We start from the raw sequence: 17,469 nt of genomic DNA on the forward strand, positions 1-17,469 counted from the left end.
GAGCTGTACGACAAGCCCGTCAAAAGGCTTGACGCCGATGAGCTCTACGACAAGCCTGTCAAAAGGCTTGATGCGGATGAGCTGTATGACAAGCCGGTGAAGAGGCTTGACGCCGATGAGCTCTATGACAAGCCGGTTAAACGGGCACTGAAGGTTTGATCGGGGGTCATATTGATGCTGAGGCACTTCTCCGCATCATGTTTCAGTTCTTGCAATGTCCTTTCGTAAACAGAGAATAGTCAGAAAGGCAGAGGATTCAGTAAAGTCAACGTGCTTCGGTCGCATGACGAATGGGCCTTTTTCCATACCTAATAAATGAAGGAGATTCTCTCGTTCAGATTTTCCCATGCCTCGACATGCCTTGAAGTAAACCGTAGCTGTTCAAGTAAGAGACAAATGTATTTTTTTATTTTTTCTTTTTGCAATTCTCAGCCTCGTCCGAGTAACGAAGCATAAGGAGGAAAGAAAGGATGGTTGTGGTACCGGCAGGGATTAAATTCGTCACCGCATCAAGTCTGCCATCGCTTTGTTTCTCCCCCTTCCCCCAGTGCAACCTCTTAATCTCAATACCCATCCGTCCTGGCCAGCCAGTCCATGACCCCTCCTTCCGCCTCTTGATCCGAATTTCAAATGGCTACCTCTCCGGAGTTCCTCGTACGAGATGCCGGGACCGTGGACGGCGACGACCAGTTCGTGGTCGCAGCCTTCGACGCAGCCATCCCGTATTTAACCTCGATCGGAAGTCATGAGCAGTGGGGGACGACACCCTTTTCGCACCGCGAAGGCTGGGTGGACGAAACTGTACAGCAGATCAAAGATTCCAAGAGTTCTACCCCCCAGAGCGACGCAAACAAGAACGGCGTGTTACGGATCTTCATCGTCGAGAAAGAGTGCCACGCAGACGATCCAGAGAGTGTCGATACTCACCCGGCGCATTATCGAGTCTCGTCCGACCGTCGAAGATACCTCTCCGTTGGCTTTGCGTTCGTGCGGGAAAACTGGATCCCGGGCTATATTGAGTCGCAGAAACATCTCCAGGTACCGGACTCAGAACGGGAGAGCAACATTTATCTCGAAGTGATGGTTACGGATTCTCGGGTCGGTTCGTTGCGCCGTGGAGCGGGAAGTGCTTTGATCCGGGGGATTCGCGACTATGGGCACAAGACACAGAAGAAGGCTTTCTGGCTGGATGGATGGGCGGGGAATGATAAGAAGCTCATTCGGTAAGTACAGTACATCTAGTCGGATTGACTCTTCTCCTCTGGCGACGATCTAACGTTCATTGGAAACACGGTAGGTACTATGAGCAACAAGGCTTCCAGGTGGTCGGGGACTTTAGTCTGCCAAGAGCCAATACGGCGCCATGGGTAGGAACGCTGATGCGGATGGATATTTGAACCGATTTTATGTATTCAGCTCTGTATCATCTCGGAGAAATTAAATGCGTTTCGGCAACTATATACTTGCAGTCTTGCAACCACAGAAGGATTAAACCCCCCACTCCTTTCTCAGCTGCTGTTTCCATACCTCAAAGTCGACCTCCTCCCCATCCACCAGCATCTTCCCCGCGGGGACATTCCGAGGTCGCGGGGGAACATAGATAAAATCCTTGATATGTTTCGGATTGCAGATTCGGATGCCCATGGTCCCCTCCGCAAGCTGTTGGACGCAGGGTGGACAGAATCCGGTGTCGAGACAGATGGGACACTGATAATAATCGTCCAGCGAAGGAAGCTCTTTGCGACATGGGCCGTCACAGGTGAGCCAGAAGGCGTCCTCATCGCCAGGACTGTCATTGTCCATTGCTTCCTGTGGATCACCGACCTGGTATTTTCCCAGGACCTCATGATAGGCAACGGCCGTCACGTTTTTGACATCGCCTGCCGCCACCAGGGCGTTGAGGAGGTCAAGAAACCCTAACACGTCGTTCTCAGGATCATCATCAGAGAGAATCGCAATTCCCCGTTGGATGGATGGCTTGAAGAGAGCCCGAGCGTCCGCGTCACGCCCGCTCAAGCGGTAGTAGATGCCTAAGCAAATCGCGCGCATGCTGGAGACCGTCCACAGCGCCGACTCATCATTGAGCTTCACATGTCTTCCAAGCTTCTCGAGCTTTGCTCCCGCTTCTTCCGCTTGCGCCGTTCCGACTCCGGCCTCGACAGCGTCACAGAGAAACTGTTTGGCCAATGCGACGGAGGCCTTCAGCTTCGCAAAGCCAATCACGGTTTCGTCCTTTGACGATGCATACGTGTTCATGATCCTCTCCCAGCGCTTGACAGCCTTGGCCTGATCATGGAGGAATTCGCTGTAGATCCGAGCCAGGGACATGTCGAGCTGGGCGGCGGTGACCGTCTTAGACGCCTTCCGAGCTGCGCGGGCTGCAGTGCGCCATGCCTCCACCATGAAACTGAGGTTGTCGGTAGCCAATGCCGCATCGGCAGCGAGCACGAAGTAACGCGTGTCTTCTTCCGGGTTGTCCCACAGCGACTGTGTCAACCGTGAAATATCTTCGTCCGGAACCGGTGTGTCGGCTAACTGCTGGAGCAGGTCAATGGTGGCTTCATGGTTGTGAGTGGTACCATAATGTTCCAGAAGCACATTGATACATGTGTCGCAGTAGGGTGTTAGCGCCTGTGCCCTCTTATACGCCTCAAACCGCTTGTCCAAATCCCCGAGCTTCTGATAGGAGTTGCCCAGGCGTTCTAGACAGGTGTGAATACTTCCTTTGAGTTGCAAATTCTCTGGATCAGATTCAATTTGGGCTGACAAGGTCCGCATGATTTCCTCATCAAGGTCGACAGCCTTCTGCCATTCCTGTTTCATGGAATATACGATCGCCATGCCCGCTTTGCTCAGCCACATGTCAGGGTCGAGCTCAACTGCTTTCGAGAAGTACTCCAACGCCTGGTCGAAATACTGCAATTGGCGCAGGACCATGGCGCATCGGCGATGCCAAAGGGCATTCTTTTCAAAATCGCCAAACCCAGCAGCTTCAATGATCTCGTCCGGCGTCGGGTCAAACCTTTCGAGGAAGTTCACCTCTTTGCCCTTCATGAGACTCTGGTAGCTCCACGCGACAGCAGCCACAGGAGCAGCCAACCACATATCGTCCGCGACCCATTTCTTCGTGCATAACATGACGACCGGCTGGAATGTTGTGATGGGATCCGCCTCGGTCGAAGAGATGAACTCTTGCTCTTCCGGCGTTAATGACTCCAACACGTCCTCATCGTCCCACCACTGGCGGACCGCTCGAGTATTGGCCTCCGTGGAGACCCAGCCCCGATAGCCAATCCAGCCCGCGATCACGTCTTCAGATCTCAGCGCCACCAGCAGCATCTTGGCAATATCGCGTCTATCCTCCAGCGAGCAGTCCGAAGCGCGCGTGGTCAGGAGATGGTGAACCCAATTTTCGGCGGCATGACGGAGCATATGCTCAGCATCGTCGGCTTTTGTCGCGAACTCCTTATCGGTAAAGATTCGCAAGAAGGTCTTCAGCACGTGCGCCTTCGCGTTCAGGTAATGGACACCCACAGGGACATGGCTTTCCTCATCGGACACCTTCCCTTCTGTCGGATCACGGAAGAAATCGCCAATGGATGCGTGGCAGAAGGTGACTGTGGTTGTTTCTTTGTGAGAGTCAAAATCCGTAAAGTTCTCGACATCCTCAAAAGCCTCCTGATCACCATCTCTCTCTTCCCCTTCATCCTCCGAGTCATCGAAATTGGTCCGGTTCGTGGACATCATCTGCAATTCCGCCGTGGTGAGCCCATCCTCGCGGTCCAGGCTGAAGAAGGAGGCAAATTGGCGCCGCAGGGCGCCTTCGGGATAGATCATACCGTCCCCTTCGGGTGACTTCAGCTTGAGGATGGACTCTACCTCGGCCAGCGTTAAGGGTTGCCTTGAACAGGTGACCCATAGCAGGATCTCATTGAGAAACTCAAGCTCCTCTTCATTAGAGCTCGTCGAGAAGCTGAGGAGAACATGGCGGAGCATTTCTTTCAGACCCTTGGGTGCTTGGTCCAACGCCTTCCGAATACTGGACTCGTTCCGTTTCTTGACGAGCTCTTGGAGCATGAGGTTCACCCAGAGAAACATCCCCTCCGCTCTGGCCGATAGCTTTTCCACGATCTCCTGACGTAGCTTCGCTGACACTCTTCTCAGAACCACAGACTTCTTGATGCTCGCATGGATGTACTGGTTGATATCTTTCGAGTTCTTCTGCGTCGTGACATAAATGGTCGGGACCTCCACCTCGAGACCTTCCAGCAACTGGTCACTGATGTGAGGTCGGCCAATAACAGCCAGCTGCAGGTGTGACGGCTGGGTAGAATCGTAGAGGTCTTTTGCCAGACGCAGGAAAGTCCGCCGCTCGTCGTCAAATGCTTCATCCACGCCATCGAACAGTATATACACATTGCTGTCGGCGTTGGGGGTTTTCACGAAGTAGTCAACAAAGAGGAGTCGCCATGCGCTTTCGAGGGTGCTGATCGCCTCGTAATTTTCAATAGCGGCGAGGTGTTTCAGATACACGGGGTCATTTTTGCTGATTTGCAACGCGAGGTCGCGCAAGGCCTGGTGAAATGATCTCGTACCCGGATTGTCGTCCTTGAAAAAGAAAAATCCCACCGAAGTCAGTGACGTGTTTTGAACCCCCTGAGGATGCAACTCGAGAAGCAGGCTGATCATATTCGCCACGATGTAGGACTTTCCAGCACCCGGATTCCCCGATATAAACATAACCGGAATATCCTGGGCACGCCACTCATTGAAGATACGTTCATCTCGAACCCAATCCCCGGTGCCCGGGATACGGGCCTTGTTGATCTTATCATACCAGTCCTGAGCAGAATCCGTCTTGGATGGCCGGAGGATCTTGTTGACATGTTCCTGCAATGCCTTTTCACGATCCTCACTGTTGTCTTGCTTGTTCTCCTTCACCGACACCAGCAAAGTGCCTAGCATCTCCTGCACCTCATTCACCCGTAGATTCACTTGGTTCACCGTCATGCCCGTTTCGATCACGGTGGTATGGGTCGAGGTGACCGTGGCCGACATGCCGTCCACCACCCGGCCAGTCCGTTTTGACTCGGTCAGCGTCTCTGCCCCAACTAAATGTGCCTCGACTCTCGTTAGTTTGTCCAGCTTACCCATCGCCCCCTGAATCGCATCGTTGCTGCCGAGCAGGATATTGCGCGTGAACTTGAGCAGCCGGCCTCGGCGAATGGTTTTGGTCGACAGGGCAAGAATCTCGACCAGTGTGACGAGAATGTCGCTGAGCTTATTGCTTAAATCGTCGGATATGGACTCCTGGCTATACGCCTTCAGCCGGATAGTGAAGTCCTACGCGGAATTTAGACACCTTGGCTCGTCATCACCAGTGGATTCCGTAGTCACCTTCAATGTACCCATCAAATCCTGGATCGCATCGTAGGACGCAGACACGCCCTTCGCAGCCCCCATCAAGTAGGTGACGGCCCCAAAGACAAGGCTACTCGGTGGGAAGACCATGGAGGCACCACCCGCGGCCAAATCGCCAAACAGCTGCACCGGGATCATGGCGGCGTTAAGAACATCGAAGATTGCGCCCCTCTTCTCGCGGAATTCACGGAAGCTGTTGTTCCTGGCGTCTATCTCTTTGGTGAGATCCTCGACATTCTGAATTTTCACCAGGAATTGCACGTCGAACGGCTCGTCGGTGATCTCCTGGTACTTCTGAATGGCCCGCTCGTAGATGGCGGGGATCTGGTTCTTTGGAACCGTCATTGTTGCTATGCGTCGAGGGAAACAGACGGTCGCTACCTCCACGAAGGCATGATCCAGAGAGAACTACAATGGGAGAAATGATGATACCGGCTTATGGTGGGACACCTGGATTTATAGGAATCGCGCAACTTTGGGCCGAAACCTCATCAAGAAACGAATGGACGGTGGGGTCTGGCCTCATGTGACAATCTTTAGGGAATCAGGCTATGATTCCTGTCAGATTCGGGACATCTGATCCATCCTCTCCGGCTGTCAGCATCGCTTGTACCGATTCGCACTGAACCCCAAGTCACAACGAACCAATGCATGGGCACGTACGCTTCAAGCCTGTGCTGCGGCTGACGAGAGCGGGGTGCTTTACGAGGGGCTGAAAAAGGAAGTCTCCTTTAGGGCTAGAACGGATCATTGGGCTGCTGATAGCTGGTCCGTGGCTTGAGGATATCGGGATGCTATTGGTGTGGCTGCGGTGGGCCGGTATCTAGCTTGCAGCGACCCACGACCGAGTAGGAAATTCCTAAGAGTCAAGACCACGCTTGCTTGACAGACGAAAAGCTAAATAAAGGACTGCCGGTGGATTTGAAAGAAATAGGCTATGGTGTACTCCGTAGATTGGTGGGTATTTCTCTCAGACTGAAGGTCTTGGCCGAAGCCATATACGCTAACCAGTTTCCTACGCAAACCAATCAGGACATCCTACCTCCTTAGTAACTCATGTTGGTATTCGGAATAATCGAGTGTCTCTTTATTTACATATATTAGTTAGGCAATCTAATATCCACGCATTACTAGGTTTATATTCAAGGTTGGATATATCGGCATAGCGATGATCCTCGATGTGAGGTATATATGGGCATATCTGGTGCCCACCCATGAACACGCACCCAGTGACTTACGCTGCGATACTACACAGTTTCAGACTCGCCAATTCATCCAGGTCAGCTCTATCTTTTGAGACTGTTGCGGACGACTATGCTGTGGAGTCTTCAGGGCTGATATATATTTATCACCGGGAAGCGGGATCTGCAGAGAACCCCCGGGTCACGGGTGTGGCTGAACCCTTCTATGGTTTTACTTTCATTTGCCTCGGCCTTTACGAGATCTCCAGAGATCCGCTATCCTCATCGGCCAAGATACACACTTCAACTCCAGAGAAAGACACTGTGACGTCAGGCATGAGCGTGTGGAGCAAACCAGTGGAGTCGGGAGAATTCGGAAGCCAATGATATGAGATATCAGCCTTCAAGAACCGGTTCTGGGATGCCACGCTTGCAGGCACGATGTAAACATCAGTCGAACCCGTGGAGACAACGCTCCGAGCAGGATGATCAGCGACATCATCAACGTCATCGATCGTCTGTCGGAATGTCGGTGCTCTGGTCGATTAAGCCCACGTTTGTAGGCATACAAGAGCTGGAGGAGGCCCACCGCAATCCGCGTTGTTCACACTCGACTCCTAGTCAGCTTCATCCCTGCACATGCCCGGATGTACTTTCCAGAGCAACAAGCAACGCACGCGGTCCACGCCGAGACCAGTCTGTCCTCGGTCAATGCCACCGACAGTGAGTCCAACGCGCCCCTGGACATCGCCGACGAGCTCGCAGAAAAGCAAAGCGAGCGCTCGGATGGAAAGCGCGAGCTGAAAGAGGCCGACTGTTATGAAATTCTGGGCTACTCATGGCCGCGATGGAAGAAATGGACCTATCTCGCCGCGGTCGCCTTCGTGCAAGTGTCGATGAACTTCAACACCTCAGTCTACCCGGCAGCCGTCAAGCCGCTCTCCGAGGCGTTCAATATTAGCGAGCAACACGCCCGGACGGGCCAAATGGCTTATCTTGTGACCTACTCCATAGGTTGTGAGCTGTGGGCGCCATGGTCGGAGGAGTTCGGTCGCTGGCCGATCCTCCAGCTCTCCATGCTCCTGATCAATATCTGGCAACTCCCGGCAGCCCTTGCTCCCAACTGGGGCTCTCTAGTGGTCGCCCGTGCATTGGTTGGACCTCCCCCTTGGCAAGCAAGCGTTCAAGAATTGGGTGAACTGACATCGCATAGGGTGGTATTTCGACTGCGGGTGGCAGTGTCACTCTCGGCCTCATTGCCGATATCTATGAGTCCGAGACGCAGCAGTTCCCCCTTGCATTTATCGTCCTATCCTCCTGTATTGGTACCAGTATTGGTGGTGTGATCGGTGGGCCAATTGCACGCTGTAAGCAAGCATTCCCTTCTCTCTATCGCTGGGTACGGCCCCTTGCTAACCAATGGGATTGACACCTATGTAGTCCTGGATTGGCAATGGTTCTTCTGGATTCAGCTCATATTTGGAGCAGTAACCCAGGTCATCATCTTTTTCATGCCCGAGAGCCGTTCCACCATCATTATGGACAAGGAGGCGAAGCGCCGCCGGAAGTCAGGAGAAGACCCGAACATCTACGGGCCCAACGAGCTGAAGGTTCCTCGGATCTCCTTCAAGGAAGCCGGTAAAATCTGGATGCGACCGTTTCACATGCTGTTGCGCGAGCCCATTGTCCTGTGCTTGTCCCTTCTGTCCGGTTTCTCCGATGCTCTGATCTTCACCTTCCTCGAAAGCTTTGCCATCGTTTACGAACAGGGATGGGGCTTTGGTACGCTTGGGCAGGCGTGGGCGGTGATCCCCATCAACGCGGCCTACTTCATCGCGTACTTCAGCTACTTTCCCTGGTTTATGCGGGACGAAAAGCTTCGTCTCCGACACGGTGATGCGGCGATTCCACCCGAGCGTCGTCTCAAGTGGCTGCTCTTCCTGGCACCGCTGGAACCCATCGGGTTGTTCGGTTTTGCGTGGACAACATTCGCTGCAGGCGACTCGCGCAACGTACACTGGATCGCGTCGATGATCTTCTCCGCGTGTGTCGGGATTGCCAACTACGCAATATACCTCTCCTCGGTAGACTACATGGTCGCCTCCTATGGGGTCTACTCTGCCTCCGCGACCGGTGGTAATGCTTTCGCTCGGGACCTTCTCGCTGGTATCTCAGCCATGTACGCGACGCCCATGTATAGCAATGTTGGCGACGAGTGGCATGTTCAATATGCCAGCACCATTCTGGCCTGTCTTTCCTGTTTGGTCGTCATTCCCATCTATATCTTCTATTGGAAGGGACCACAAATCCGTGCGAATAGCAAGTTTGCCGCCACGCTTGCTGCTGACCGATCGGAGAACAACGGCCGGCGCGTGAGCCAGATCAGCGCTGAGCCCTGATCCGGGGGTAAGCGGATACGAATGCATGTAAAGACTGTATGAAATAGCGCATGTTCTCTTTCTTTAGAACTTGTATATATGAATTATCATGAAGGACTGAATTTCAAATATTTTATGTGCTCTATGATGACACGTATGAACTTGGTCATTAGGAGTGTCAACCCATACCAGCCCATTTGTGAAGTATGTCAATCTTCAACTTCAATATGTGGAGCTGTGGCCTTCTATACGAAATTTCGATATGTACAACATTTGATCAGGGATCTTCTCGACGAAGTCCAGTCAATATCATTCGAAGTCCTGGATACTTCCGATATATCAGCGTGGACTCAAAGTATCCCAGGAACTACCCCGTCACTACTTATTCACGGCGTAACTTATTCACGACCCGTTGTGCTAACATGATCAAACTATTGGCGTTAAGGACATCAAAGGTAGTCACCTCAGCCCCCATCTGAGCCTTGATCCAATTCCGCAGTTCCACCATGGAGAGCGAGTCCAGCCCATAGACCGAAAGCGGTTGCCCAGGCTCAATCTGTTGGTTTTCATTATAGCGCAACATCCGCGCCAGCCGAGTGGCGAGGATGCTTAGACACGGTTCGTGTAGTTCGTCGGCCGCTGCACCAGCGCGAATCATCGCGTGGAACGATTGGAGTGCGGCACCGAGTTCATCAGTTGGTTTTCCTGCATTGGCCTGAGAGTTCGAATTCCCGACAAACAGTCCACGGAAGCGAGGATCAAATCGCAGGCCAGATTGAGCTGGGTCTTGAGGCACCGTGAGTCCAGTTATGAGTCGAGTTGGGAATTCTGAGCCCCCTGAATTTGGCTGGTGGGTATGCTGAAGAAACTGTTGCCGGAGTGAAGTATCGACCATGCAATGGAGCACACGTTCAGGGATGCCAATCAACTCCTTGGATGCTTCATGACGCCGACTTAGGTCCTCTGATTCTGCCACAACTCCAACGTCTTCTATCACACCCAGGTTAATTGTCTGGGCGGCAAGCCCCATGGAGCGTCGATAACTAGCGAAAGAGTCAAGGAAACTGTTGGCAGCGGCATAATTTGCTTGGCCTGGGCTCCCCACCACGCTGGAGATGCTAGAAAGGAGGAGGAAGAAATCTAGTTCGCGGCCAATTTCGATGGAAACATTGTGCAGGTTCCATGTGCCTTGGACCTTCCCCTCAATAGATTCGTGAAACTCGTTGATCGTCATCAACTCATAGGGTCGGTCACGCAGGAGCATCACACCCTGTACGACACCCTTGATGGGGACAGGGGCTTGGAGAAAAGCCTGTCGCACGTCACAGATGCGTGACACATCACCGCGGCAGTCATATACATTGCATCCAAGCGCGTGACAATTGGAAATGACTGCTTGAGAGCGAGAATCCGCACACCCGCTGCGAGACATCACCACTAAATGGCGGGCACCTCGCTGGGCAAGGTGCAAGGCTAAGCTACCACACAAACCTTTGAGACCACCTACAATGAGGTAGGCAGATCCGGTATTGAATGTTATATCCTGACGCAGAGGGCGTACCGGTGCTGACATCCCCTCCGCAGCAGCCATTCCGTCAATCACAACCTTCCCAATGTGCTTTCCACTACGCATATAAGAAAAGGCCTCCGCAGCCTGCGTGATGGGGAAGGTTGTCATTGGATTAATAGGGTGAATATGGCCTTTGCTTGCTAGATCAAAGACACGGCGAAGGATACTGGTGCTGGGGTAAGCATATCGACCCTCAATGCAAACCAAGGGAACATACCTAGGCAATTTCCGTAACAGTCGTGGATGGGAGAGATCTACAGCACGGAATGAACAACCCCGGTCGAAAGGCTCCATGGATAGAGTATTACGTTCCACCATATCTCTCTTGCCAAGTTCAACCAGAGTCCCACCCGCGGCACATACTCTCCATGTGGCATCGAGCAAGTCTCCCGTGATCGAGTTCACGATCACATCAATTCCCTTCCCATCGGTGGCCTTCATGATCCCAGCGGCAAACTTGGAGCATCTGGATGAGAACATGCGTTCATACGGGATCTTGTATGTGTCATGTAGGAAGCGACGCTTTGCATCACTACCAACAGTCACATAGATCTCCGCTCCGACATACTGAGCTAATTGAATACAAGCAATTCCAACACCGCCAGACGCAGAATGAATAAGGACCGACTGTCCAGGTTGCAGGTCTGCCATATCAAACAAGGAGTAGAGTGCCGTACAGAAGGCTACTGGAATTGTAGCTGCCTCGCTGAAGGACATCGTGTTTGGGATACGATGTGTGAAATCAATTGGCACCTGGATGCGGTTGGCGAAGGCTCCCTTCTCCATAAAGACGACAGGAGTGCCGATAATAGTTTTATCATCAATGTTAGATCCAACTCGACGGATGATGCCTGACCCCTCCAAGCCGAGTAGACGCTCATTCTCGGGTACTATGCCCATCGTAACAGCAACGTCTTTGAAATTTAGGCCAGCGGCATGAATCTCAATTTCAACATGATTGTCAGGGAGGATCTCGTCTGGTGTTTGGACGAACCGTAGGCCTTCTAGAGTACCGAGTTCCTCAGCTACTAGACGTGTGATAGGACCATCGGTGGACAGTGAGGTGTGCACAAATTCCTCCTTCCACAATTTAATCTCATGGTTTAGAGGATGATAGGGTACAACCCGATGGATGTGTAGGATACCGTCTTTCTCCACATATTCGCTATCGCTTACCAAATCAGCTTGGCGCATCTGGAGTTGCTCAAGAACCAGGGGAAGAGCAGCAGCCAGTGCCGCTGATGCATCTTGACTTTGCATATCCAAGGTCATTAGTGTGGCCGCGGGATCCTCGGATCGGATTGAGCGGAAAAGCCCAGCAGCTAAGGCACTACCTGGCTCGGAGGCAGACAGTTGGCCGCCTCGAGTGACCCAGATAAGTTTACAGCCGCTGGTGATGAGGTGGCGCAGGCACAGCCATTGTGCCTCATTAATGTGGACAAGAAGGGGCGAGTACAACTCGTCAAGAATAAGGACAGGCGCCCCGGCCGGTACGTTTGCAGTCATATATTGATGCTCGGTGACTTGCCACCCTGCTGCTGTCAAATATTGTTCCACTATACGCGGTAGGATAGTATTCTCCTCCATGTAGATGATATGCAGCTGCTTCGCTACTGCAGAAGCGCGATCTGCAAGTACTCGTGGTCTGCATAAAAAGGTTGCCCATGGTTCGGATGGAATGGAGAGCACCTTGGCGAATGTCACATTCTCAACCACATGAACCAACGAGGATTCTGACTCCGGATTAAGGCTCGTCTCTGCGTAATCGGTTGCCAGTATATGACCATCAAGTGCGAGTAGGTCTTTCAACGCTCCCACTACGGCGACTGACCTGGGAGGCAACGGCGAGACGGCCTTGAGTATGATCAAGTCAAAGCTTTCCTGATTCTCCACACCCAAGTGGCTACTTTCTAGATCCAGAAGCTGGAAGGAGGTATTAGCTTGATCGCGGTACTTCGATTCCACACCAGAAAGATTTGTGGCATCGCGGGCCAGATAACGGTATTGGTATTGCAACTCAGCGCCCGTTTCCAGGGATTGAAGCCAGACGCTTCTGGGTTCCCGAGTTCCCAAATCAATCTCAAGCACATTCAGGGAGGGCTTTTTGTGCATCATTAAATCCAGAAGCACTGGAGTGAGGTTCGTGTGCCCTCGTCCAAGTTCCTGGATGGCCTTCTCATTCAGCGTGGAAATATCCGCCTTCAGGACATCCTGGGTGAGGGTATGTCGATTTACCGGATCAATTCCTAGATCAATCCTATGACTCGATAATCCGGTCATTCGAATCAGTAGAGCGCCACTAGTTGGATCATATACGGAAGTATTTCCAAGATAGCTCTTCTCCGTATCTTCTCTGCCGCGCCCAGAGTAATAGCTGGAAGCAACCGCGATGCCTGCGTCTGGTCGATGAGTGGGGTTTATAATAAAATCATCCACCATGGCGGGAATTAGGGTCTCAGCCATTCTGCTGCGGTCTCCAGCGATCGCTGCAGGTACAACGGCCCGAAATACACCGTCCAGCGCAGCGGGATGAACGGGATACAAAGACTGAGGATCATGAGCTGAAGGAGGGTCTGCTAGTGTGATTAACGAGCGAGCCCGTCGCTGCCCAAAACGCGATTCCACTTTCTCCAACAGGTGGAATGCGGGACCATAGTGGTACCCAAGCTCAGCGCAAGCCTTTGTCCATAAGTGCCCGGGAGAGGCATGCTCGAATGGTGCAATATCTTTCTCATCAGCCGGGTCAAGGACAGGCTCTTGGAGCCGGATCAATCCAGCTGCATGTTTTGTAATGGTACCATCCCTACGAGAAGATATTAAGAACTCAAACCAGTTCTCATTGCTTCCCGGGAATGGGCTCATTGTCAGATAGATCTCGCTCTCCACCTCTTCTTCCAAAACAAGCGCTGCATTGAATCGGACATTGCGCAATTGGTAACTTAGCTCGTTGGAGAGTGGGAATGGATCGTTTGGTTTACGCATGCATCCGGTCTGGTACATTGCCTCGACTGCCATTGCGATGTATCCTGATGCGGGGAATACGACGTCGGTCCCGATTCGATGATCCTTCAACCACGGGAGAAGACTGAGATCCATGGTTTTCTTAAATGTGGGATGGAGCCACGATGTGCCAAGGATTTTACTTCCCAGCAAGTCATGATGAACAAATGGGCGAAACCTCCAGTCCTTGCTAGCTTGTGTCTCGAACCAGTAGGGTGTGGAATGGTCCCAACAGTAGTTTGGCAGGTCCACGATCACCATGGGACGGGTTTCTTTGCTGTCTGCAAGCACCTTCTCAAGGTCAATGGGAGCACCCGCCAGAAAGAGTTGGCCGGCGACTGCGAGCGTGTGATGAATTGAGTCGGAGCCTCGGTTCAGTGCTGAAAGATAGGGAATTTTGGCTGCTGTCCCCTCAAGGGCCCTTTGAATCTGTGTGATGGGTCCTTTAAGCGCACCATGAGGCCCAATCTCAACCAACAAAGTGGCCGACGACTTTCCACCTAACATAGCACGAGCCGCATCCTCGAAGCGAACAGGAGAAGTCATATTCCTCTTCCAGTATTTAATGCCCGGACAGACCTCTTGCTGGGATCCAGTGACTGAGGAAAACATTGTGACGTCGCTAGACCGTGGGGATTCCTGCGCGATTGATGGGAGGTCCCGGTTGAGCAGATGCTCATACATGTCACCAATTGTCTCCATATATGTGGAATGGTACGCCAGGTCGACTTGGAGCATGCGAGCAAACACTCCACCCTCCGTGAGTCTGACTTTCACTTGCTCGAGCACCGAGGAAAGCCCAGATAAGGTCACGCTTGCAGGGCTATTGTAACAGGCAATCTGGACCCCTTCCAACCCATCCAGGTATGGCGAGACCTGCTCTGCACCCAACCCCACCGCGAGCATCCCGAGAGGCAGGGTGTCGTTTGGTTGCCCTGTCTGAGACGCCATGCCACGATGGTATGCGACAACGATCGCTTCAGCATCGGTGAGGTAGCCAGCCGCGTACGCAGCCGCAATCTCGCCCGAGGAATGCCCAAGAACACTGGTTGGCGAGATCCCCCAACTGCGGAAGAGTTCGACCATTGCTATCTGCAACGCAGTGACCAGTGGCTGGCTCAGCTCCGGATTTCGGATATGCTCAGGGCTACATGGCCTGGTCAATTCGTCATACAATGACCACGTCGGCCTGTTGGGCAGACGATGCAAGACCTTGTCCAGCTTTTCCACACACCTCCTGGCCACCGGAAATGATGCCAGTAGCTCTAAGCCCATCTGCGGCCATTGTGCTCCTTGACCGGTAAAAACAAACCCAACATTCACGGCATTGACACTCTTTTTGCCATAGACCACCCTTGTCGGGTCGATGTGTGTGAGATTATCGGTGATGAGGTAGCCTCTGTGGAAGTGCTGGCTTCTGCGTACACCGAGTGTGTAGGCCACATCTCGGACATTCAGGTGTACGCTCGGGCTGGCGCAATGCTGAGAGAACTCCTCAATGTAACGTTTGAGGGAGCTCTGGTTGTTTGCCGAGAAGCATAGAATATATGGTTGCTGGGCAGCAGCTTCGATCACAGCACAGTCCAGACTAGGAGGTGTGTAGGATGTTTTGTGCGTTGGGCAGTAATCCAACTGAACAACTCGCGGCTCCTCCAAGATTGCGTGGGAGTTGCTGCCACCAAATCCAAAGTTGTTCACCCCTACACGTCGAAACGGGACGTCCTTGGGGAAAGGGATGGCACTGCGACTAACCTTCACCTTCAGCCCGCTGAAGTCGACTGTCTGATTTTAGCAAACTCTCTCAGGAAGGCCCCTCCACGGCATCTGACTCACTGTTGGGGTTAGGCGTTTCGAAAGTCGGATTTCCTGGAATGAGCCCGGTTTCCAAGATCATGATGGCTTTGATCAAGCCGGACAAACCCGCAGCAGTCTCCGAATGCCCGATATTACTTTTGATCTAAGAAGCCGGTCAGTGCCTGTTAGAAAAAGATACGATCTGCGTACCGATCCAATGTGCAGTGGTCTATCATGCGCCCGGGACTCTGCAAAGACCGAGGAGACGCCAGCCACCTCAACTGGGTCTCCAGCCAATGTACCAGTTCCATGGCATTCGAGGTACGACGTGAGAGAAAAGTCAGTGATGTTGGCATTCTTATATGCAGTGCGCACCGCAGCGGCCTGGGCATCAGCGCTGGGAGACGCAATACCTGGGGTGCGACCGCTATGGTTATTCGCGGTCCCTCGAATTACCGCTCGGATTGGGTCTCCAGCTTGTACGGCATCATCAAGCCGTTTCAAAATCACTGCATTGATTCCTTCGGCCTTTATATACCCGTCTGCCTTGGCGTCAAATGTGTGGCAGCGTCCGGTTGGCGAGTGGGTGTTTCTGATCGGCCCAGCTGCACCAAGTCATCAGTTGCTGAATCTGCCAGCGTTTATGTTTTACTTACTGTCACAGCCATATTCGGGGCTATCCTCTATCAGCACGTCTCTTGAATGAATATGTTTATGCGAGTATGGCTCACTGTAGGACCAGATTGGATGCCGCGATGACGGCTCCGTCAATCTCGCCGGTTTGAAGGAATTTGCATGCCATGTCTAGCGCTACCAAGGAGCTGGAGCAAGCGGTATCAAGGGACATGCTACTTCTGTATCAGCATCGTTGTACTCGGAAAATCGTGTGCAGCACAAAACTATACCTAGGGCCTGTAATACCCAGGAAGTGACTAACGCGATTGCTCAACATTGTGCCGGAGCCACCAATGCCCGCATTGACTGGTCTGGAGTCTGGATCCCGTGCGAACACGTCCCAGTAGTCTGGCGGAGTATCAGCATGGAGTTGCTATCTTAAACAGGGGATGATATTTCAATACCTCCAGGGTGACCTCCGACGAAGCAGCCATACCTTTGGCCCGCTAGCGACTCTAGTGTGAGGCCGGCATTCTCCAATGCTTCATAGATAACCTCCAGTATGATCCGTTGTTGAGGATCCATGGCCGTTGCCTCCTGCGCTGAAATGTTAAAGAATGATGCATCAAACTTCGCTGGATCGACAGTTTCCATAAACATGGCGCCGGGAGAGCGCATTGTCTTCGGTCGATCAGACCCATCATAGAAGGCGTCCAGGTTAAATCGTGTTTCTGGGACCTTGGTGTCTGCCACACCTCCTTGCACCAGGAATTCCCATAACTTCTGCGGGGAATCGCTGTGTCCCGGTAATCGACATGCCATGCTGACAACTGCGATCGGCTCCTGCATGGATCGAATGGGTCCCCCCGACAGGGAGGAGTCCGAGGTTTGTGGTGTCATAGCCATGATACAAGAGGATATGATATGTGAGATACAATGCTTGATCGAGAGTTGAGGTATCTTGAGGTGGACAGGTAGATAAACAGGCACTGCCCATCACTGTATCCCACTTCGACTAGTTCCATTCGCCATTTTCTTGGCAAATCCCTTGGCTTGCTTGGTTTCATCAAGGATCTGCATCCTGACATGTGTGAAGAACACTCCGCGCACGAGGATTGGCCATGATATGCATCGCTCGGAGGCTGGATTCCGCGCCTTGTCCTCCGACTAGAAGTCTTAACGTTGAACAAGGCTCAGCCACCAGATATCAGCCCTTTCGACCGATCTATACAGTAGCCAGTTGCAACGACAAGAGTCGAGCAAGATACCCCGCCATATCTCGCGCGGGGTTCTCGCGCTGATAGTCCATACTAATGCAGGAGGCAAGGTTCTCGGTGATTGATTCCCGAAAGGATGATCTTTCTCGTATTGGCTCTCCACTCTTAATGCTGAAGAGTGGAGCTTGTCTCTGGACCTCCGCATTCGCCCGACCCATTTCTCCATCGTAGCATCTGATTGCCACGGTTCCGATCTGACGAATTGTTCTCTCGGGTACATGGGCTGGGGGCGA

At 52.6% G+C, this 17,469-nt stretch overlaps 4 protein-coding genes across 4 annotated transcripts; 2 read left to right on the plus strand and 2 right to left on the minus strand.

Moving 5' to 3' along the window:
- The first annotated feature begins 22 nt into the window (after positions 1-22).
- On the plus strand, positions 23-1,443 carry BDV37DRAFT_57095 (uncharacterized protein). Its single transcript, XM_032090888.1, has 2 exons — positions 23-1,223; positions 1,298-1,443. The coding sequence occupies exons 1-2, from the start codon at positions 631-633 to the stop codon at positions 1,395-1,397; spliced, it is 693 nt and encodes a 230-aa protein (XP_031943765.1). The 5' UTR covers positions 23-630; the 3' UTR covers positions 1,398-1,443.
- On the minus strand, positions 1,320-6,407 carry BDV37DRAFT_56970 (NACHT and TPR domain protein). The gene is made up of 2 exons (XM_032090885.1): positions 5,398-6,407; positions 1,320-5,343 (listed from the first exon to the last, which is right to left on the minus strand). Exons 1-2 carry the CDS (start codon positions 5,764-5,766, stop codon positions 1,489-1,491), a joined length of 4,224 nt encoding a protein of 1,407 aa, XP_031943766.1. The 5' UTR covers positions 5,767-6,407; the 3' UTR covers positions 1,320-1,488.
- A 712-nt stretch (positions 6,408-7,119) lies between these two features.
- Positions 7,120-9,182, plus strand: BDV37DRAFT_56998 (major facilitator superfamily domain-containing protein). Its single transcript, XM_032090886.1, has 3 exons — positions 7,120-7,756; positions 7,816-7,969; positions 8,043-9,182. Exons 1-3 carry the CDS (start codon positions 7,250-7,252, stop codon positions 8,999-9,001), a joined length of 1,620 nt encoding a protein of 539 aa, XP_031943767.1. The 5' UTR covers positions 7,120-7,249; the 3' UTR covers positions 9,002-9,182.
- Positions 9,183-9,362: 180 nt separating this feature from the next.
- On the minus strand, positions 9,363-16,865 carry BDV37DRAFT_280732 (type I polyketide synthase; the record flags this gene model as incomplete). Its single annotated transcript, XM_032086642.1, has 8 exons — positions 9,363-10,716; positions 10,768-15,328; positions 15,384-15,507; positions 15,555-15,949; positions 16,001-16,020; positions 16,076-16,192; positions 16,250-16,367; positions 16,424-16,865. The coding sequence occupies 8 exons, from the start codon at positions 16,863-16,865 to the stop codon at positions 9,363-9,365; spliced, it is 7,131 nt and encodes a 2,376-aa protein (XP_031943768.1).
- Between the last annotated feature and the right edge of the window lie 604 nt (positions 16,866-17,469).

The sequence above is a fragment of the Aspergillus pseudonomiae genome, assembly GCF_009193645.1.
Source record: "Aspergillus pseudonomiae strain CBS 119388 unplaced genomic scaffold BDV37scaffold_16, whole genome shotgun sequence".
In the NCBI taxonomy this organism is placed as follows: Eukaryota; Fungi; Ascomycota; class Eurotiomycetes; order Eurotiales; family Aspergillaceae; genus Aspergillus; species Aspergillus pseudonomiae.